The sequence below is a fragment of the Muntiacus reevesi genome, chromosome 4 (genome assembly GCF_963930625.1).
Source record: "Muntiacus reevesi chromosome 4, mMunRee1.1, whole genome shotgun sequence".
Classification (NCBI taxonomy): Eukaryota; Metazoa; Chordata; class Mammalia; order Artiodactyla; family Cervidae; genus Muntiacus; species Muntiacus reevesi.
The window spans coordinates 73008944-73031361 of record NC_089252.1 but is presented as its reverse complement, the minus strand read 5'-3'; the positions used below and the strand labels follow the sequence as shown (position 1 = coordinate 73031361).

Sequence of the window (22418 nt, the reverse complement as noted above, 5' to 3'; positions counted from 1 at the left end):
ATATCCCAACTGTTCAATAATAAGAGACTGGTTCCAGGAAGAAGAGAAATCTATGCACTGCAACTTTATGTAGCTATTAAACATGATATCACAGATGATTTGCCAACTAGGACAGGTACATGGTATTCTGCTAACTAGATAAAGTTTATGACAGAGTATGTATAATTATAATTAATGAATGCATGCACATTCACTTTGTGTGTTTGTGTGGTCACCAAAGTATTAAAAGTGGTGAAATTCAGGCCTAGGTACTTCCAGGCAAGATTTTTGCACCAAAGCATGTATTTCTAATTAGAAAAAAAGAAACTTAAGAAATTAAAAGTCGCTTTATATGGTCAAGACAGTGGAAATAATATAGATACCTCTTCTTAATTGCTTATACAATAATTAGGTATCTTGTTTATAGAAATGAGAGTGCTGAGAAGGTACAAGAAAATTGCCCTGTTCCCAGCACAACAGTGCTATAAAAAGATCCTCCTTCTCAGGAATAGATAGAATTTGTCTAGACACTTTTGCTGCCTATACATTTGAGACTCATAATTTGCACTTTTATTGATACAATCTAATGAACGTCACTCCTTCCATAGTTAACCAATTTGCTAGCAGTCACTGAAGAAAAAATTACAACTAAGCTGTTAAGACTGCATGCAAAACAAGGGCAAGAAAAAAATTCATCTATCCCATGTAAGTAATTATTTGATACACTGAAGATGCCTGCTATACTGGAAACTGTTTTTCTTAGAAAGTAAAAATTAAAGCTGAAAATGGGCATTGAAATACTTCAGTTCTACCAAGGAAACCAGAATTGAAAGAGACACATGTACCCCCAGTGTTCGCTGCAGCACTGTTTACAATAGCTAGGACATGGAAGCAATCTAGATGTCCATCCGCAGACGAATGGATAAGGAAGTTGTAGTACATATGTGCAATGGAATATTACTCAGCTATAATAAGGAATGCATTTGAGTCAGTTCTAATGAGGTGAGGTGGATGAAACTGGACGCTGTTATATAGAGTGAAGTAAGTCAGAAAGAGAAACACCAATACAGTATATTAACATATGTACATGGAATTTAGAAAGACAGTAACGACGACCCTATATGCAAGAAAGCAAAAGAGACACAGATGTAAAGAACATACTATGTGGGAGAAGGCAAAGGTGGGATGATTTGAGAGAATAGCATTGAAACACATATATTAACATATGTGAAACAGATGACCAGTGCAAGTTTGGTGCATGAAGCACGGCACTCAAAGCCAGTGCTCTGGGACAACCCTGAGGGATGGGGTGAGCAGGAAGGTCGGAGGGGGGCTCATGATGGGGGGGACACAAGTGCACCCGTGGCTGATTCATGTCAATGTATGGCAAAAACCACCACAATACTGTAAAGTAATTATCCTCCAATGTAAATAAATTAATTAAAAAAAAATAAAGAACTCAAATCTAAAAAAAAAGAAATACTTCAGTTCTGTCTCTAGTCGCTGAGTCCTTAAGCAACGTCACTTACCATTTCTGGAGTTTCTTTTTATACAAACCTGACATAGAGAAATACAGCTTTCAGTGCATTGTGCTTAAATATGACATGGTAAATAGCACCAGGAAAGTAGATATTTTTATCATTATTAAAATTCAAGGGGAATTCCCTGATGGTCCAGGGGTTAGGAATCCCAACTTCCACTGCAGGGGGCCCAGGACCAAGCCCTGGTTGGGGAACTAAGATCCCACAAGCTAAGTGTTACAACCAAAAAAAATTAAAGGTGCTCTTGAGAAGGTGTTTTTCAAACAAACAAATAAACACCTGGCCCCCTGCAGTGGAAAAGAAAAAATTAAAGGTCTTTTTGAGGAAAGTAGGGAAAACCACTACACCATTCAGGTATGACCTAAATCAAATCCCTTACAATTATACAGTGGCAGTGACAAATAGATTCAAGGGATTTGATCTGATAGATAGAGTGCCTGAAGAACTATGGAAGGAGGTTCGTGACATTATACAGGAGGCAGTGATCAAGACCATCCCCAAGAAAAAGAAATGCAAAAAGGCAAAATGGTTGTCCGAGGACGCCTTACAAATAGCTAAGAAAAGAACAGATGCTAAAGGCAAAGGAGAAAAGGAAAGATATACCCATCTGAATGCAGAGTTCCAAAAAATAGCAAGGAGAGATAAGAAACCCTTCCTGAGGGATCAATGCAAAGACATAGAGGAAAATAATAGAACGGGAAAGACTAGAAATCTCTTCAAGAAAAGCAGAGATACCAAGCAAACATTTCATGCAAAGATGGGCAAAATAAAGGACAGAAATGGTATGAACCTAACAGAAGCAGAAGCTATTAAGAAGAGGTGGCAAGAGTACACAGAAGAACCATACAAAAAAGGTCTTCACGACCTAGATAATCACAACGGTGTGATCACTCACCTAGAGCCAGACCTCCTGGAATGTGAAGTCAAGTGGGCCTTAGGAAGCATCACTATGAACAACGCTAGTGGAGGTGATGGAATTCCAACTGAGCTATTTCAAGTCCTAAAAGGTGATGCAGTGAAAGTGCTGCACTCAATATGCCAGCAAATTTGGAAAACTAAGCAGTGGCCACAGGACTGGAAAAGGTCAGTTTTCATTCCAATCCCAAAGAAAGGCAATGCCAAACAATGTTCAAACTACCACACAAGTACACTCATCTCACACGCTAGTAAAGTAATGCTCAAAATTCTCCAAGCCAGGCTTCAACTGCACGTGAACCGAGAACCTCCAGATGTTCAAGCTGGATTTAGAAAAGGGAGGGGAACCAGAGATCAAATTGCCAATATCCAATGGATGACAGAAAAAGCAAGATAATTCCAGAAAAACATCTACTTTATTGACTATGCCAAAGCCTTTGACTGTGTGGATCACAACAAACTTTGGAAAATTTTTATAAAGAGATGGAAATATCAGACCACTTACCTGCCTCCTACGAAATCTGTATGCAGGTCAAGAAACAATAGTTATAACCAGACATGGAACAATGGACTGGTTCAAAACTGGGAAAGGAATCAAGATTTCCAGGAGAAATATCAATAGCCTCAGATATGCAGATGACACCACTCTTATGGCAGAAAGCTAAGAACTAATGAGCCTCTTGATAAAAGTGAAAGAGGAGAGTGAAAAAGCTGGCTTAAAACTCCACATTAAAAAAACTAGAATCATGGCATCCGGTCCCATCACTTCATGGCAAATAGATGGGGAAACAGTGGAAACAGTGGCTGACTTTATTTTTCTGGGCTCCAAAATCACCAGATGGTGATTGCTGCCATGAAATTAAAAGACGCTTACTCCTTGGAAGAAAAGTTATGACCAACCTAGACAGCATATTAAAAACTAGTGACATTACTTTGCCATCAAAGGTCCATCTAGTCAGAGCTATGGTTTTCCCAGTAATCCATGAGAGTTGGACTATAAATAAAGTTGAGTGTCAAAGAATTGATGCTTTTGAACTGTGGTGTTGGAGAAGACTCTTGAGAGTCCCTTGAACTGCAAGGAGATCAAACCAATCCATCCTAAAGGAAATCAGTCCTGAATATTCATTGGAAGGACTGATACTGAAGCTGAAACTCCAATACTTTGCCCACCTGATGGGAAGAACTGACTCATTGGAAAAGACCCTGATGAAAGACAGAAGGCAGGAGGAGAAGGCGATAACAGAAGATGAGATGGTTGGATGGCATCACCAACTCAAAGGACATGAATCAGAGCAATCTCTGGGAGGTGGTGATGGACAGGGAAGCCTGGCCTGCTGCAGTCCATGGGGTCGCAAAGAGTTGGACATGACTGAGCGACAGAACTGAACTGAGAAGGTGGCAAAGGTATAAAATGAAAATTGTGACCAACTGAAATTTCCTTTAACAGCACAAATCTATTGTAACTAGTGAGGAGACTGGTAGAAATAACAATCATTACTGATTCATTTATGAGAAATACAAGAGCCAGTCTTATAATTGGGCTTCATGTAATGAAAGTGCCAAAATGTTTTCTTTAAGCAATATATTTTTTAATATAATATCTAGCTTTTAACACAGTATGATTTGGGGGCTTCACTGGTGGCGCAGTGGTTAAAAATCCACCTGCTAATGAAGAGGACACAGGTTTGATCCCTGCTCTGGGAAGATCTCACATGCCACATGGCAATTAAGCCCACACATCACAATTACAGAGCCAGCGCTCTAGAGCCTGTGAGCGGCAACTACTGAAGTTGCAGAGCCTATAGCCCCTGCTCCACCCCGATGAGGTTGCCGCAATGCAATGAACCCGTGCACTGCAACGAAGAGTAAGCCCGACTTGCTGTAACTAGACAAAAGTCTGAACACAACAACAAAGATCCAGCACAGCTAAAAATAAGTAAATCTTAAAATAAAATAATATGATTCTTAGGTTAAAGCAAATCATATGACTTTTTTCTGGACAGCCATGAAATAGCTATTTGTACTGATCTACTTACAGGGGTTTTCAAAGACCCACATTTCGTAAAATACTCTGAGAGTCATTAATTCAAGATATTTTTGAAAACAAAATCCACGATTGTTTTCAGAAAACAAATAGAGCAAAAGTTGGGAGTCAACGTTTGGGACTGGGTTTCTGGAATGGAGGACGGAACGAGAGAAGCAGTATCAGTAAGAGAATGGAGGAAGGAGAGGACAGTATATTTCCCCAGGCTGCACCACTGGTGCTGATCGCTCTAAACGTAATTTCTCTAAAATTCTGCTCTTTGTATAAATGTGCATAACTAGGGCTTCCCTCATAGCTCAGTTGGTAAAGAATCTGCCTGCAATGCAGGAGATCCTGGTTCAATTCCTGGGTCAGGAATATCCGCTGGAGAAGGGAATGACTACCCACTCCAGTATTCTGGCTTGGAGAATTCCATGGACTCTATAGTCCATGGAATTCTCCACAACTGAGCGACTTTCACTACTTCACTACTTGTATAAAATGCATCTATTTCTAAACACTCTATTGTTATTTTAACTCATATAAACCATATTACAGTGTATATTAGGTTGTGGGGTGTGGTTTTGTTTTTGCTTTTGTTCTGTTTTTGATTATCAATGTATTTAATGTTTACCTGGTAGCACAAAATCTCCCATCTTCTTCAAAAATGGCTTGGCTGTTCTTTGTCCTTTGCTCTTCTGTATAAATTCTAGAATCAATCTGTAAGGCTGTTGGTGTGTCTGCATGCACGTGCGCGTACACACACACACACACACAACCCCCTCCTCTAGTAATTTTGATGGGAATTGCTTTTAATATATAAATTCATTTGGTAAAAATTGAAATCTAGATATTCACCTTCCCTACCCATGAATATAGCACATTCATCAGAGATTTCAGTCATTTTCTATGCCTGTAAAGAGTATTTGATATTTTATAGCTGCCCAAAATATTTTTAAAATCCTTTCTCCTTTCTCCACATTATAAATCTCACTTTCTGAGGATGAATCCAAAAATTATTTCCCTGGAGTCCTTGCTATTTAGATGTACACATACAACCAATTTCCACTGAGCGGGTACAACTTCTTGGAAGATGGAAATAAAGGTCATGAGATCGTATAGTCAGGAGCCTACCAAAATGGATGTGGATGCACTTGGTTTTCCTCACAACAGGTAGCAGACCTCCTGGAGGTCTAGCCCCTCTCTTCGGTGCGGTGAGGATGCCAATCTAGTAGCAGGCACCAGCAGCTGCTGGGTTTCCACTGGAGCCTCTTGGTACTGTCCTTGGTCCCTTTTCTGGGCATCTGCATATGTGAGAGCCCAGCTTGGTTCCTTTTTGGGAATTCTGTAAGCTACCTAGTGGTTTGTAGCAAATCCCTCTCTGCTTAAACGTGTTGAAATGGATTCTGGGGAATTCCCTGATGGTCCAATGGACAAGACTTTATGCTTTCACTACTATGGGCCCAGGTTCAATTCCTGGTTGGGGAACTAAGATCCTATAAGCCACATGGTGTGGCCCAAAAAAAAAAAAAAAACCCCAAAAAAGATTCTACTGTCTGAAACTGCACACTGACTGAGAATTAGGAAGTAGAAGCGAGTTGCTGATTGTGACAGAACTGCCTTAGTACATGAGATAAGAACTGGGTGGTAGAAGATCAGATATTGCAAGTTGAAAAGTGGAAGAGATAAGGTAGGGCCCATCTGTATCTTTTCATTCTGGCACCAGGGATGAAGCCACAGCCACTCCCTGGAGCTCAGTTATCCCAGCAGAGAGCAGAATCCATCAGCTCAGGCTGGTGAGGACTGGGCAGGAGGTACTGGGAGGTTTGAGAGAGGAGGTGCGTAGCAGCAGTCCAGCAAAATGCAGAGAACCCTGGAGATACAGTATGACTATAAGAGACATTGAGGGCCTACTTGAAGTTAGTTGTCATGAACCTCAAGCAGGATAATTCCACATGACAATGTGCTTTCTCCTGACCACTTTTGGTAGCATGGATGCAGGCACAAAGAAGGCAAAGAACTGCATTTAGTCAGAGATGGAGTCCTGCCAAATGAGTATATACCAAAGCCAGAAAAGGGCAAGGCCATTAAAGGAGAATGTGGAGGAGCTGCTGTAATAACTGACCAAGGACTTTAAGCGGGATAAAGAAAGAATAGGCATGAAGGAAGTGAAGGGCAGTGAAAGAGAGAAACAGTGGGAGCTGAAGGACTTAGCATCAGGATCCTAAAAGGAAGAAACTGGAGAGACAGGTCACAGAGCAAGATATTTAAAGTGCTGAGGTTACAGAGGGGTGAAGTTTTAAAATGGTAAGGTCTAGGACACAATCAAAGGAGTGTTTCAGGTAAAATGAAAGGGTAAGAAGGAAAATGAGAGGTGAGCTGCTGGCAGGCTCATCCACTGAAAACACCAAGAATTAAGACTAACGCTGAGCAGAGTGAGAGTAGGTGATGCGCTAACACCTTCAAGGAACAAAGGGCACGTGACCCAGAGGTTCCAGCCTGATGACAGGATTCAAAGGTGGAGGTGGTTTGGGGGCTAAGTGAGAGGTAAAGAATGGCCTGCAACTGACAGAGAAAGAGGACCCAGAATATGTGATGTGAGGGATGGTGCTGGGGAAGCAGCATCCTCAAGAAGTGAGGAGGTTTTGATCAGAGCAGGAAGGACTTAACATTCAGTGTGGTTCCCTGACACCCAAAATTCCTGCTACACTGCTATCGAGGAGAGAAAAGTGGGGAGTTGACCCAGAATCTAAGTCTTTAAGAAAGACTTTAAGCCAATTTTCCTGTTCTTTGCCCCATTAGCATCCCCATACACTTCCAGAAGTTATCTGAGTCTTTCCTAAGCTTTTCTGCCACATGAGGGCACTGCTCAGCTCCCTGCAATGTGGCTTAGGATTTACTTTTCTCAGCTCTGCTCCAAGTCACAACTCTTTCATCCGATTTCGAGCTTCCAAAGTGTTATCATCAGCTTATTTTCACTGTCCTTCTGAGTTTATGTCTTTTAATTTTTAATTCATTTTTATTAATGGGGTTTCAGGAGGGTGTGAATGTCAACATGTTCAACCACCATCTTTACAAAACTACATTGTGCATCTTATTTCCACAAAGTTTACTGGAGGAGGAGGGGTCTATTTGTTTGGTTTTAGTTTCTGGTTAATTTTTTTGGCTCCCACCACTACCACCAGCCCAAATTTTCTGAACTGCAAGCCTTCAAACTAGTTTTCTAAAGAATGCGTCCAAGACTGTAAACCTTGCTCTGTGTTCCACCTTCTGCCACATCGCATAGACCCCACTAAGTCTCCTGACTATTGTTGCTCATTTCTAAACCATCTGCAGCATCCACTTTGTGCTCTCTTTAACTCAGGAGCTATTTTAAAGTGTATTAATTTATGTAAGAAAAAAAATGTTCTTTCAGCCAACATGCAAGTCAACAACAAAAACAGCAAAACCCAGCCACAGTCCACCTCAGGAACTTCCAGGCAGTGGAGAACTCAAGGACTCCATAGGCCACATCACATCTCTTTCCCCTTCCTTCTTCTTCCCTACAGATCAATTCCACTTGCTGTTCTCTCTTCTAAACTGACACCACCCAAACTACTTGTAGAGGTCTCAGACCACTGAGAAACAGGGCAAGCCCTTTATCAATGTACGCCCCCAGACAGCTTCTGCTCAAGGCAGTCTCTCAAAGCGTGGTCCACACTCAAGGGCTGGGCATCACCATGGATATCCACAATCAGACACTTTGCTATAGAGCAGAAACTAACACAACATTGTAAATCAATTAAATTCCAATAAGAAGTTTTTATAAAATCAATCTCTGAGAGTTAGGCCAGAAAATTACTCATTTTACACCAGGTTATTCAGACATATGGCAAAATTTAAGAAGCACTGATTACAAGGTAGAAACAATCTACCTTGCAAGATAGAAAAGCAACTTTCCATGAACATTTAAGGATTTACTTTGTGTTGATAAAGGCATACCTTGGAGATATACTGTGGGTTGGGTTCCAGACCACCATGATAAAGCAAATACAGCAAGAAAGGAAGTCACATGAATTTTCTGGTTTCCCAGTGCATATAAAAGTTGTTTACACTATAGTCTATGAAGTGTATAACAGTATTATGTCAGAGGGAAAAAAAAAAAAGGAAAAACTTTAATTAAAAAATACTTTATTGCTAAAATATCTTAGCCATTATATGATAATGCAGTGCTGCCACGAACCTTCCATTTGTAAAAATTACAGTATCTGCAAAACAGATACAATGAAGCACGATAAAATAAGGTGTGCCTGTAAGGCATAACTCAAGTTCTTTTCCCAGAAATTACTTCACATAGTCCTTTGCATAGTTATAAAAGACCTCATTTAAGGTCAAAAACAAGACCAATCTAAAACTGTACTTCACTAACCTGTCACAACCTCTTGAGAGTCCCTGGGACTGCAAGGTGATCAAATCAGTCAATCCTAAAGGAAATCAGTCCTGAATATTCACTGGAAGGACTGATACTGAAGCTGAAACTCCATTACTTTGGTCACCTGATGTGAAGAGTCAACTCACTGGAAAAGACCCTGATACTGGGAAAGCTTGAAGGCAAAATGAAAAGGGGGCAGCAGACGATGAAATGTTTAGATAGCATCACTGATCAATGGACATGTATTGAGCTAACTTCAGGAGACAGTGGGGGATAGAGGAGTCTGGTGGGTTACAGGTTTGATCCCTGGTCTGGGAGGATTCTACATAAATGAGGCAACTAAGGCCATGTGTCACCATGAATCAAAGCACCCTAGAGCCCATGTTCTGCAACAAGAGAAACCCCTGCAGTGGGAAGCCCACACACAACTAGAGGAAGCCCACGTGCAGCAACAAAGACCCAATGCAAACAAAAATAAATAAAAATTATTAAAAAAAAAATTCCACAGGCATATTCAGATTTTCCCCAGATCGCCTGCTCCTATTTCTTTAGTAATTTGTCAAACTCATATTTATAATTTATGCTATCTGGAGAAAAGTGCAGAAACCAGTGCTACTTGCAAATAGGAAGCCAAAATGCCCACTAAGAAAAATTTACACAACAGACGGAGCAAAGATGAATGTCTAGGTGTACACGTACTAAAGAAACCAAAGTTAAAAGGAAATGACCAGGGACTTTCCAAAGTGGTCCAGTGGCTAAGACTCCAAGCTCCCAATGCAAGGGGGCCTGGGTTCAATCTCTGGTCATGGAACTAAGATCCCACATACCGTAGGGGCAACTATGCCCATGTGTCACAGCTAGAGAAGCGCTTGTGCCACAGTGAAGATCTGGAACGGCCAAAAAATTTTTTAAAAGTTCATTTGCTTAAAAAAAAGAAAGAAAGAAAGAAAGAAAGAAACAACTAGGTATCAAGAGCAAAACTAAAGATAAAAAACAAGTTCATGTTTCAAGACCTGATTGCTCTCAATCATATAAATGATTGTTATCACTGCATACATTTATTATCATTATTATTTACTTATTTTTGACTGTGCTGGGTTTTCATTGCTGCACGGGCTCTTCTCTAGTTGCAGCAAGTGGGGGCTACTCTCTAGTTGCAATACATGGGCTTCTCACTGCAGTGGCTTCTCTTGCTGCAAAGTACAAGCTCTAGGGCTCGCAAGCTCAGTAGTTGCGGCTCCCAGGCTCTAGAGAGCAGGCTCAGTAGTTGTGACGCATGGGCTTAGTTGCCCTGCGGCATGTGGGAATCATCCCGGACCAGGGATCAAACCCATGTCTCCTGCATTGGCAGGGGGATTCCTTACCACTGAGCCACCAGGGAAGCCACATATATGTTTTCTAACTGGTTATTTCACATATTTTTAGCAGAGACGTACAAGAACCTCAACGGTCTGTGTCTAGGACAACCCAACTTCACCTGCATGAATACACCACACCTTCAGCCACTGAACCACCTGCATTTATTTTTAAAGGCCCTGGTTGGAAGCTGATGCCACTTCTAAACTCTGACAGATCTTACATGCCTGTTTCTCACAGGCAGCTTCTCTCACATCACAGGGGGCTTATATGGGGATGTCCTATCTCAAAGGTACCTAATTCACCACGGCGTCCTACCAGCACTTCCCAAACCAGCAGCCCCAGGATGCAGATACGGCCATCACTGCTCAAGTCTGCAAGGGACCAATATCAAAGGCAAGTGTTTCCATTATCTACCCAGAAGAAAAGAGAATACATTATATAAACACAGTCTTTAAATATATCTCAATTACAATGGAGTTTATGCTGAAATAGTAGGAATACAGGTACAGTGTAAAAGCTACAAAGCAAGCTGAAGGTAGGTTAGAGATCTGCTGTAACAGCCAGAGAAGTGCCAAGACAGAGGTCATGGGGGGTGAGGAGCAGGGGTCAGAATGACTGGGGAAGGCTTCACAGCGGGAGGAAGACCCTGGAAGACACGAACTACTTGGACAGGGGATGAAAGAACCCCAGAGGTGGGCAGCAGCATGAACACGGGCCCGGAGGCAGGAATGAGGACGGCGTGTGGCAAGGCCACGACCACAGCAGGAGCAGAGCCCGGGCCCTGGAGATGCCCAGGAGCTAAGGGTGCAGAAGGGCCCTGGGGGTGCAGCAGGGGCGGCCCGAGAGCCTTGATGGGCTTCTTCTCCACGGGGTGCACTTTCTGATGCTGAACAAAGCTACCGTACCACTTGAAGGCTTTCCCACACACCTTACACTCATAGGGCTTCTCTCCGGTGTGAACTCTCTGATGCTGAATGCAGGCGATCTTCTGGCTGAACGCCTTCCCACACTCCTTACACTGGTAGGGTTTCTCCCCGGTGTGGATGCGTTGGTGGACGATAAAAAGTGACCTACACCCAAAGCCTTTCCAACACTCCTTACATTTGTAGAGTTTCTCCCCCGTGTGTAGCCTCTGGTGCTGCAGGTAGGCAGCGCTCCGACGGAAGGCCTTGCCACACTCCTTACATTCATAGGGCTTCTCCCCCGTGTGGATCCTCTGGTGCTGGGTCAAGGCGGTGTTGGAACTCAGACCCTTGCCACACTCCTTACATTCATAGGGTCCTTGACCAATGTGATTTTTCTCGTGTACGATACAGTCGTAGCTGGATTTGAAAGCTTTGCCACACTCCTTGCACTTGAAGGGCTTTTCCCCAGTGTGGCTCCTCTGATGCCGAAGGAGCTTTGAGTTGTATCGGAAGATCTTCCCACATTCTTTACATTTGTAGAACTTCATGCCACCTCGGAGTATCAGATTGGGATTCAGACTGAAAGTCTGCCACACTGCCTTGCTTTCAAAATCCAAGTGCTGAGACACGTTCGTGAGAAGCCCTCCCACGGGCCTGCCGTGGGCCTCTGTGCCCTCAGAGGCTTGCTGCTCTACCGCCGGCTCTTCTGTCTTGATGCCCCTCTCACCACCTGACCAAAGAAACCACAAGTTTCCTCATTACTGAACTGGAAGGGAAACAGGTTCCAGCAGTCCTGGTTTTCTCTTCTAGGATGTGATATTTCAAAAATATACCATGAAGAGAAGGAAATGGCAACCCACTCTGTTATTCTTGCCTGGGAAATCCCATGGACAGAGAAGCCTGGTGGGCTACAGACCATGGGGTCACAAAGAGTCAGACACAACTTAGTAACTAAACAACAACAACACATCGCAATTAACAACTGTTTCATGAGATGGTCTACTTTTCCAGTTTAAAAACACAGTTTGCCAGCAGTAACTTCATGCATTTTACTGTATTACCCTTAGTTTATTCTTCCCTGCAGTTACTTTAGAGCCTTTCTGTTAACAGTTAATTATCAGAGAATTATTAGTTGTCTTTTTAAACAAAATTTTTTCTGTTGATAGAATTTAATAAGTAAAGATAACTATTCCAAATGTGTAATTGATGCCCAGGTGTAACATCGCCCCCTTTCTCTTTGTATTTTGATCACATTCCATTTGTTTTGTTAAATATATGTATTCAAAAGTGAAAAATATATATATACCATGAGATGGTTATGAGCTTCCAAAGGAGGATGAGAAAGAAAAAGAAAAACAACAGCATAAACTGGACAAATGATGACACTGCAGTGCAGGAAGTGCCTCTTATAAGGAAGGGCTGGGGAATGAACCAAGGAAGGTGAGGTGGGCAAATGAGAACTTCATGAGTGAGAAGGAAAGGAAGCAGGAGGGGAAAAAAGAATGGCAGAGATAAGAGGGAACAGAAAGAAATTCAAACAGGCTTTAAAAGAGAGAGAGAGGGAGACCCTCAAGAAGGGAAAAGACATCCATGAGACAAAGGGGAGCAGCTAGCAGCTTGGAAACACCAACAGAGAAACGATGGATCCCAATGCCCCACCTGGAACCAGCCAGGAAACAACCCCCAATTCTGAATTTTAAGTAACAGCCAAATGATTCTACTTTAAATATTTCACATAATATTCTGGGATAAAAGATTCTTTCTTTTAGGAAGTCAGAGGGAACATAAGGTGATTGCAGAACTGTAGGCCACTGTGGTGTCACCACTAAAAGAATCACTTTTTACAGCATTACAGTATGTGTGAGAAGTGAGACCTTAAAAGTTTCTTCCTAAAGTAAAGAAAACCCAAGTAATTAAAACCTTCCAGGACTGACTGGTAAGCAGACTCTGGAAATTTTAGGATGGGTGGATGTATCTTGAGAGTATGGTATTGGGGGAATATTCTTGCCCTTTCTTCTATGGCCCCATTTAAAACAAATTCATTGTAAACTACAACATTATGTAACTTTAAAATACTAAAAGTGATATAAACACTAAAAAGGCAAATAAAATCATAGCTATGGTACAAATCAATCAGTCTGATGCACAGAATCACACTTTCCTTAAAGTATGGCTGAAACCCTACCACCCCGCCATGAAAACCATCCTTACAGGTTAGGAACAGGAACTCAATACTGGTCAGCAAGTGACCGAGTCAGCTACAGGGAGCTTTGCTCTCCACTGCAGAAGAAACATTTCCAGTAAACCAGGAAGGCGAAACCAGAAGGTGCTAAGTCCCCCTACTCACCTGGACAGATGCCTCTCAAATCCTCTGCTTCCCAGGGATTGGGGTCCCATGGAGCTTCCCCTCTCTCCAGCTGGGAGATCAGATCAGGTCTGGGGAATGGAGACACTACTCCAGCAAGAAAGAGAAACAGACAAATTGAAGGGAGACATCCAGAGCTGTTACTGAGATCCCTCTGCCCACCCCAAGGCAGGCAAGTTGAGCTGGGGGGAGAAGGGGGCTTCCTGGGGGACCAATGAGCCACACAGGGGTTCTGAGGAAGGGGTCCCAACTGTACTCCATGGAAAGATCAGGGAGACAGTGATTCTCCCCAGGGAGAAAGTGCAAGCTCGCCCTGACTCAGAAGAAAGGACATCCCCTCAGGAAGGATGAATGTACTGAGATCCTGGGAGGTTCCTGCACACAGGAGAGGGCCCACATCCACGACACTGCAAGGACGGAGGAACTGACGCCTCCTGGGGGCACCCCAAGAGTCCTTTCCTTCAAGGTCCAAAACCACGCTCCTCCCTGGGAAGGAATAAAGTCCAAAACAAAGCCAGAGGGAACCTGGGATTTCCCCACCCAGCATCTGCACAGAACCCTAAGGACTACTAGAACCTCCAAGACACTTGAGGAGGACGTCAACTATCAGAGGGCCACTGAGGGACCTTACCCAGGGAAGCCACGTTTGCATAATTCTCCAGCATCACCTCCCTGTACAGGGCCCTCTGCGCAGAGTCCAGGCTGGCCCATTGGTTCTGGCTGAAGTACACAGCCACGTCCTCAAAGGTCACTGGCTCCTGAAACAACAGGTTCCTGCTCAAGCTCTTGAGTGAGGGCCAGAGGGGGCCAGTGTGAGCTTCTGGGAAGAGGTGGACCTGCCAAGGTCTGTGACTGAGCCCCGAGGAAGCTCTGTTCTATGGACAAGAGCACTGGCTCCCACCTTCAAATGTGGAACACCAAGGCTGTCCCACCTGCTCAGCCCTGTGGCTCCAAACTGTCATCCCAACCTCACAGCCTGGCATCCGGGGCTCTCCAGGTTGTGACTGTATCAACCGCTTATGTCCCTGTCTCCATGGAGCTGTCTCTCTAGGACCCACTGCCCTGAGGCACCCATAACCTGTCACCTTATTCTCTGTACCCCAACTACTCTCCCCGTCTCCTCTCAGCTGAAGCACATGTACACCACCGCACGTACTTCCTGATACAGTTTCTCCTTGGCCTTCCCTACCAGCCTCCACTATACACAGAGAAGCCACTCCTTAGAAATAGCCCCAGTACAGCTACACGTTAAAAAAAAAAAAAAAATGAAATCAGAACATTCTCTAACATGATGTATAACAACAAAATCAAAATAGATTAAAGATCTAAAGGAAAACATAGGCAGAACACTTTTTGACATAAATCACAGTAATATCTGTTTCAGTTCATCTCCCAGAGTAATGAAAAGAAAAACAAAAATAAACAAATAGAATCTAATCACACTCAAAAGCCTTTGCACGGCAAAAACCCAAAGTGAGAGAAAATATCTGTAAACAATATGACTGACAAGGGATTAATCTTCCAAATTACAAACAGCTTATGCATTCAATTAAAAAAAAAAATCCAATCAAAAATGGGTAGAAGATCCAAACAGACATTTCTCCAAAAAAGACATACACATGGCCAAGAAGCATGTGAAAAGATGCTCAGCATCTTTAGAGAGACTATGAGAAATGCAAGTCAAAACTGCAATGAGGCATCACACTGTTCAGAACAGCCATCACCTAAATATCTACAAACAATAAATGCTGGAGAGGGTATGGAGAAAAGTGAACCTCCCTACACTGTTGATGGGAATGTACACTGGTACAGCCTCTGTGGAGAAGAGTACAGAGGTTCCTTACAAAACAAAAACAGAGCTACCAAATGATTTAGCAATCCCACTGCTAGGCATATATCCAGAGAAAACCGTAATTCAAAAGGACATATGTACCCCAGTGTTCACTGCAGCACTGTTTACAACAGTCAGGACACAGAAGCAACCTAGATGTCCATCAGTGGAGGAATGGTACATATATACAGCGGAATATTGTTGCTGACGTTTAGTAATTCAGTTGTGTCTGACTCTCCTGCGACCCCAAGGGCTGTAGTCCACCAGGCTCTCTGTACATGGGGTTTACCAGGCAAGAATACTGGAGTGGTTGCCATTTTCTCCTCCAGGCAGTTCTCCTGAGTCTCCTGCATTGGCAGGTGGATTCTTTACCACTGAGACACCTGGGAAGCCCACAATGGAATATACTTGGCCATAAAAAGAGAATAAGATAATGCCATCTGCAGGAACACGGACGGACCTAGAGACGGTCATACTGAGTTAAGTCAGTCAGATGGAGAAAGAGAATCATATGATATAGCCTATATGCAGAATCTTTAAAAAGAAAAACAAGACACAAAAGAACTAAACAGAAACAGACTCACAGACTTAGAGAAGGAATCTGTGGTTACCAGAGGGGAAGGTCAGTGGGGAGGGAAAGAGTGGGAGTTCGGGACTGACATGTATACACTACTAGGTTTAAAAGAGATAACTGACGAAGGTCCACTGCACGGCACAGGGAACTCTGCTGTATATTCTGCAATAACCAATATAGGGAAAGAATTTGAAAAAGAATAGATACTTGAATACGTATAACTGAACTGCTGTGCTGTGTGCCTGAAACTAACACATTGCTAATCAACTATATTACAATAGGAAACAAACATTTCTTAAAAAACACTCCCAATATTTCACAAATTTCTTTTCATTCCTTCTTACCGTATTAGAAAGCCAGCTCTCTTGAAGGAAACCTGCAGCCTGCCTATTCTGGCCTCTTCTCTGAACCACACATCTTCAGAGAGGGCTGGCTGTGTCCTGTCTCTAGGCACGGGCACATCCCCTGCCCTGTGTCTTGCGCTTCATCCCACTCGTGAAAGTTCACTCCTCCCTGTCTTCCCGGGCCACCTCCATCATCCCAAGCGTGACGAGAACTCATATTCATAGACTAGACCCTAGGCACCAGACTCTTGGGTGGGTACTTCTAAATCTTGTCTGTCATTTACTCTTTACAACACAATGTGAAGTCAGAGTTATTTACCCCCATTTTTCAAAGAATGAAATTAAAGTTCAGAAAAATTCACTACTTTGCCCCAAATCACACAGCCAGGAAGTGACAGAGCTGGGACTTCAACCCAAACTTGTCAAACAGCAAACCTGGGCTCCTCCCACATAGCGAGCTGCCTCCGACACTGGGTTCATGAACTTCTCCAAACACAGAGCCAACCCCTGAACCTCCTCATAACCTGGTGTCGCCCCTGTCTGCAGAAGATCTTTTCACACCCACAACTTCCAAAATCAACAGTCAATCTATCTTTATCATGCTCCCTCCAGGCCACACGGGGCCCCTCCCCCAATCTAGACTGAGGGATCAGCTATTTCAGAACAGCACACATCATTCTAGAAGCCAGAGCCTCTGCATCTTCTGAGACACAAGAACAGTCTCTAACGGCGTCCACAGGCTACCCTCTTTGCTTCTATGGACAGACTGCCCCATGCAGACCACAGAGACTGGACTCCCAATCTAGAAGGGGTTTCCAGACTTCTGCACCTTCTCACCTTGATGACCCCACAGATGATTCCACCTCCTGGGAGTCTCACTACCCTATGCAGTCAGCATTCTTTTCAGCTGATGAAAATGAAAACACCTACCCACTGGGGCTCAGCTAAGCCCCTGATTCTCTGAGTGTCCCAATCTCTCCTGGCAGCCCCCAGAGCAGCCTGTGCTCTGGAGACACCACAGGTGACAGGGAGAAGGGAACACTCTCACAACGGCTGCTGGAGGAAGCAGGGAAGAAACACATCCCCAGGACAGATGCTGGTAACTGCTCCTAGCTACTCTCCTAGCTCTAAACTCAGGTCCTTATGAGGGGGTCCTTTTCAAACCAGAACTAGGGAATTCAAAAGGAGAGAGTGAAAGAAAAAGAACATAAAAGAACAAATTTAGAAACTTCTCAAAGGAGAGCTGACCCTTAAACTGAGCACTGACAAATTCCACAGGGCCCCTGAAATACTTGAGCCCAAAATCCAAACATCAGATAGAACCACGATGTCCTGTGAGTAATCACCGACTCAGCAACAAGGCATTAAGGGCTTCTGAGGACAGCAGCCACAGTCTGGTAGAAAAACCGAACTTCACTCTGCTTCCTGGAAGTCAAGTCTCATTCCCTCACATCTCCGGAGCTGCTCTCACAGTCTTCCCCACCCAGTACCGTCTTCCTTGACATGCTGTTCTTCCCACCTGCTTTCAAATATTCCCAGGTATCATGAGTTCAAAAAAATGCCATTAAAGGGGAACTTGGGCTTCCCTGGTGGTCTAGTTTATAAGAATCTGCCTGGCAATGCAGTGGACACTGGTTCAATCCCTGGTCTGGGAAGATTCCACATGCCGTGGAGGAACTAAGCCATTGTGCCGCAACTACTGAAGCCTGCGTGCCTAGAGACCATGCTCCACGACAAGAGAAGCCACTGCAACACAGAAGCCCTCAAACCACAAATAGAGAGCAGTCCCCGCTCACAACTAGAGAAAGCGCCACAACAGCAGAGACCCAGTGCAACCAAAAATAACTAAAACATGTGTTTTTAAATAAAGGGGAACTTACTATTTTAAGACAGTTAGGTTGTTGATATAATTTTCCTCCTCCTGTGGATGGTCCCTGTGTACCTCAGATTATTTTTCTCCACTGTATTTTTTCATCATCTGACAAATTACACTTTTATCAGGTGTCTCCCTCTCACCAGAAAGTAAGCCATGAGGCAAGGATTCTGCTTTCTTCATTACTGCTTTCCTAGTGCACAGCAGGTTTACTTAGTAGCTCTCCCTAGTGCCTGGCAATAGGTAAAAGCTAGTAGTAGCTTTTCCTAGTGTCTGGCAGATCCAAGATGATTAATGTGAATTTGGGGAAAAATTAATTTCAAAAATGGTTCGATCACAAATGGAATTTTTACGCTTATGAAGGTCAGAAAAGAACAGCAAATACCACTTTCACAGTGAAATGCCAGGGCACATCCATTAAAGCTGATGGCTGATAATTTAGCATGCACTGAGGTTCTACTTTCGGTAAAAGACTGGACAAGCAGCATAAATACAGCTAACGAAGTAACATAAATATCTTTGCTTGCAGATGAAATGGCTATCTGCCTAAAAAATATCCAAGACCCAAGAAAATAAATGAAAAACATTCAAAACTGACAAGATAATTCATTAAGTTAGCTAGATATAGGATACATGAACCAAAATGATTAGTTTTATTAAATATCACTATGAACGATTAAAAGACAAAATGGGAGAAAATAAGATGCCATTCGTATGAAAAGAGCTAAGAGTAGACCCAACAAAAACCTGCAAAAAAAGATGAAGAAAACAAAATGATTATTAAAATAAATAAAACAGGAACTGAATAAACTAGAATATACAGTGTTTCTAAATGGGAAGAATCAAACTTGTAAAGAAGTCAATTATCCCCAATTTTGCCTATGATTCCAATAAAATCAACTTCTCCACCAAAAAAAATCAATGGGATGAATGCAGAGGCTGGGGCTCATTTAAAGTCATCTGAGAAAAGTAAGTGTGACAGACTACCTGAGAAGGTTTTGAAGGAAATACATTTTTGAAAGAAAAGATGGGAGGGAATTGAACCCTACCTGAAAAGGACAATACTTCAAGCAAATGAGAATATAGGCCATAGAGAGTGAGAAAACATTTAAAGAGACACACATAATAAAGGACTATTATCCCAAGTACACAAAGAACTCTAAAAACTCAACAGAAAAATGAAGAACCTGATTAAAAAATGGGCAAAAGACCCAAACAGAAATCTCACCAAAGAAGTTATACAGATGGCAAACAGGTATATAAAAAGATACTCTACAACTTATGTGTTCAGGGAAATGCAAATTAAAACAATGAGATACCACAACATACCTAGCAGAATGACCAAAATCCGAAACACTGAAACCACCAAATACTGGTGAGGATGTGGAGCAACACGAACTCTCAGTCACTGCTGGTGAAAATACAAACTGGTGCAGTCACTTTGGAAGACAGTTTAACAGCTTCTTACAAAACAAGAATAAACACATTCTAACCATATGACCCAGCAATCATACTCCTTGGTATCTTCCCAATGAGCTAAAAACGTATGTCCACACAAAAACAAGCACAAGGATGCTTACAGTAGTTTTATTCATAATTGCCAAACCTTGGAAGCAATGAAATGGTCCTTCAGTAGGTGAATAAACTGTGGTACAGTCAATGGGATATTAAACAGCGCTTTAAAAAGCTATCAAGCCATGAAAAGTCACACAAGAACCTGAAATGAATACTACTAAGTGAATGAAACCAACATAAAAAGGTAGGATACCAACTACACAATTTTCTGGAAAAAGCAAAAAGATGGACAGTTGCCAGGAAAGGAGGGTAGGACACAGAATTTTCAGAGCCTGTGAAAAGCCTCTGTATGATACAACAATAGTAAATACACGTCATTATACACGTGTAACCCATAGAATGTACAACACCGAGAGTGAACCCTAGTGCAAGTTATGGACTCTGGGTGACTACGATGTGTCAATGGAGGTTCATCAATTTGAACTAATGTACCACTCTGAGGGCTATGCATGTATGGGGCCAGAAAGCATATGGGAACTCTGTGCTATTTGTTTAATTATGCTAAGAACCTAAAACTTCTCTTTAAAAAAAAAAAAAAAAAGAAGTCTACTAAGAAAAGAAAAGGGAGGGAGCTGAGAGAGCAATACTTAATCTCTTACCCAGATTGTAATATCCTCCAAAATGACTCATGTTCTTTTGCAACCAACTCACCACTATGGGCCAAAATCTCTTTAATATATAAATCCATCCCTTTCACATGCCCTGCTTAAAATCCGTTAGCATCTTCCTACTGAACTCAGAAGTGAAACCTGAGTCTTCATAGTGACCTCCGAGACACTAGTTGTGCCTAGTTTGTCCCACCTCACAATGAACTACTTCCTCTAACCCCTCTCTACCCCTAGAATACACCCAGCTTTCTCTCTTACCTCAGGGCTGATGCATTTTCTACACTCTGGAAAGCTCAGCTTTGGCTCTCTCTCCAGTAGTTCTCCATCCTATTTCTACTTCATCCTTGAGGTCTCAAGCTCACGTGACCACCTCCATGAGGGATTCCCTGACGATCACCTTCAAAAGGAGCTTCTTTGAAGCTTCTCAAATTTGAGAGGGTGCCTGAGAATCACCCACAGAACTTGCTATAACAGATTCCTGACCTGACCTACCCTCCTCCCCAGTATGATTACTGATCTAGGGTGGCACCTAGCAAATTGCAGTTTTAATAAGCACCCAGGTGGTCCTGATCCTGCCCAGCTATGGACCTCACTGTTAGGAAGCACTGTACTTGAGCAACTTACGATATCAACTTACTTGTTTTTGGTAAAAGTACCCTCCATGAGAAAGGAGAACTTGTCTGCATTATTCAGCCCTATGTGCCTAGCGTCTGAAAGCACATACGGAAGGAACAATGCAGGTCTCTCTGGGATACCCCTACTATTTGAGGAACAATCTCTTCAATTAAGAATTTGTCTCAAGCTGTTTCTTACCTGGCAACCTTATCTTTTTTGCTAATCCCATATTTCTAATTTATCCCCCACCCTCAACGTGTTTCCCTCTAGATAAGGTTGTTTTCTGTATCTGTGCAAACAACTTTTATTTGTACAACATGATCTGGATTTTCACATTCTGAGGGAATTTCTTGACCTGGGTCCCCCCTTTTCTATTTAAATCTATATATCCAAACTCTTCAGGCTACACACAAGACTCTAACCTTCCCCACCACGTATTTACAACCTTAGCCCGGGGGATGGACTCAAGAGGGAAACCACAGCCTGGCCAAGTGAGGCCTTTTTGGTCCCTTCCTAATGACCTGATAGCTAATGTGACTTTTAAGACTGAAATGAAGGTAGGCTCACCTGAGGCCAAGTGATTTGGAGCATGGCTGATGTCCCCTGGCTCTGTGCACTCTTCCCGGTTTGGAAAAGCAAGAACCTTAAAAGCTAAGAGAAGAACAGCCATGAGCGCAATGGTCCCTTTTCTACATCATTACCCACAAACGCCCAGTCTTCCATCTCATTTCCAGCATTGGCAGGAGTCTCTACCAGCCCTCCACTGGCTGATCGCCGCCACCTTCTCATGAATTGCTCTAGCTGGTATTCGGGACAATCCACCACCTGTCTCCTCTGCCCAAGAGCGCTACTGGGCCCATTCACACCGAGTGGACCGAGACACACATGACAAATTCGGCCCCTACAGTGCTGGGTCTGAACAAACTTAAAAACCTAAAAAAGTGCTTATGGGGACCACGTCATTGACTCCCAAAAGTGCCTATAGAGAGGAGACAAGGGTGGCTGGATTTGGACTGAGTGAAATATTCATAGTCATATTAGCTATCAGGGCACGGGAGACCCCAAGAGGCTCTCCACCCAAGCAAGCAGGAGACCCCAAACATCAGAAACTTCAGTACCGGCCACAGGGGACTGTTGGGTCAACTTCTTTTAGACAAAAAAAGGATCCCGCCTCGATAGGCAAGGGACTGGACCAGGGCTCTGGACCCGCAGCCACCTCTGCGGCTTCTGTGAGGCCCAGACGCCGGGGCATCCGGTCAGAGGGAGGAGAGTTCAGGGGCAGCGTGCTGACGAGGCGCTAAGGAAAACGAGGAAGCCGGCGCCTAACGGGACTGACAAGAAGAGCTCGCCAGAATTTACCCTCTTTCCCTCATAACCCCTAAAGGGGTTCTCTCAAAGATCATGCAGAAGCGAGCGCAGGTGTCCACCATCCCTCTAGGCCGCCCATCTCGGTGGTTCCGGCGGCGAGACCTCACGTAACCCGAAGGGGCTGGGCTTCGG

The 22418-nt window shown here is 43.3% G+C and overlaps 1 protein-coding gene across 5 annotated transcripts in view; it reads right to left on the bottom strand.

Annotated features, from left to right (window-relative positions):
• LOC136166594 (zinc finger protein 621-like) overlaps nt 1–22377 on the bottom strand; it is a 28018-nt gene extending 5641 nt beyond the window's left edge. The window contains exons 1-5 of one of the 5 annotated variants that reach the window (XM_065933082.1): nt 22037–22366; nt 21486–21569; nt 14130–14256; nt 13481–13585; nt 11157–11863 (exon numbers count right to left, since the gene is read on the bottom strand). In XM_065933082.1, the coding sequence (XP_065789154.1) occupies nt 11157–11863; nt 13481–13585; nt 14130–14256; nt 21486–21509 (963 nt within the window). In that variant the 5' untranslated portion in view covers nt 21510–21569; nt 22037–22366. Of the gene's footprint in view, nt 1–8384; nt 11864–13480; nt 13586–14129; nt 14257–19449; nt 19483–21485; nt 21570–22036 lie in introns of those variants that run through there. The other 4 variants (XM_065933081.1, XM_065933080.1, XM_065933085.1 and 1 more) reach the window with 4 other exon arrangements.
• Nucleotides 22378–22418: the final 41 nt, after the last annotated feature.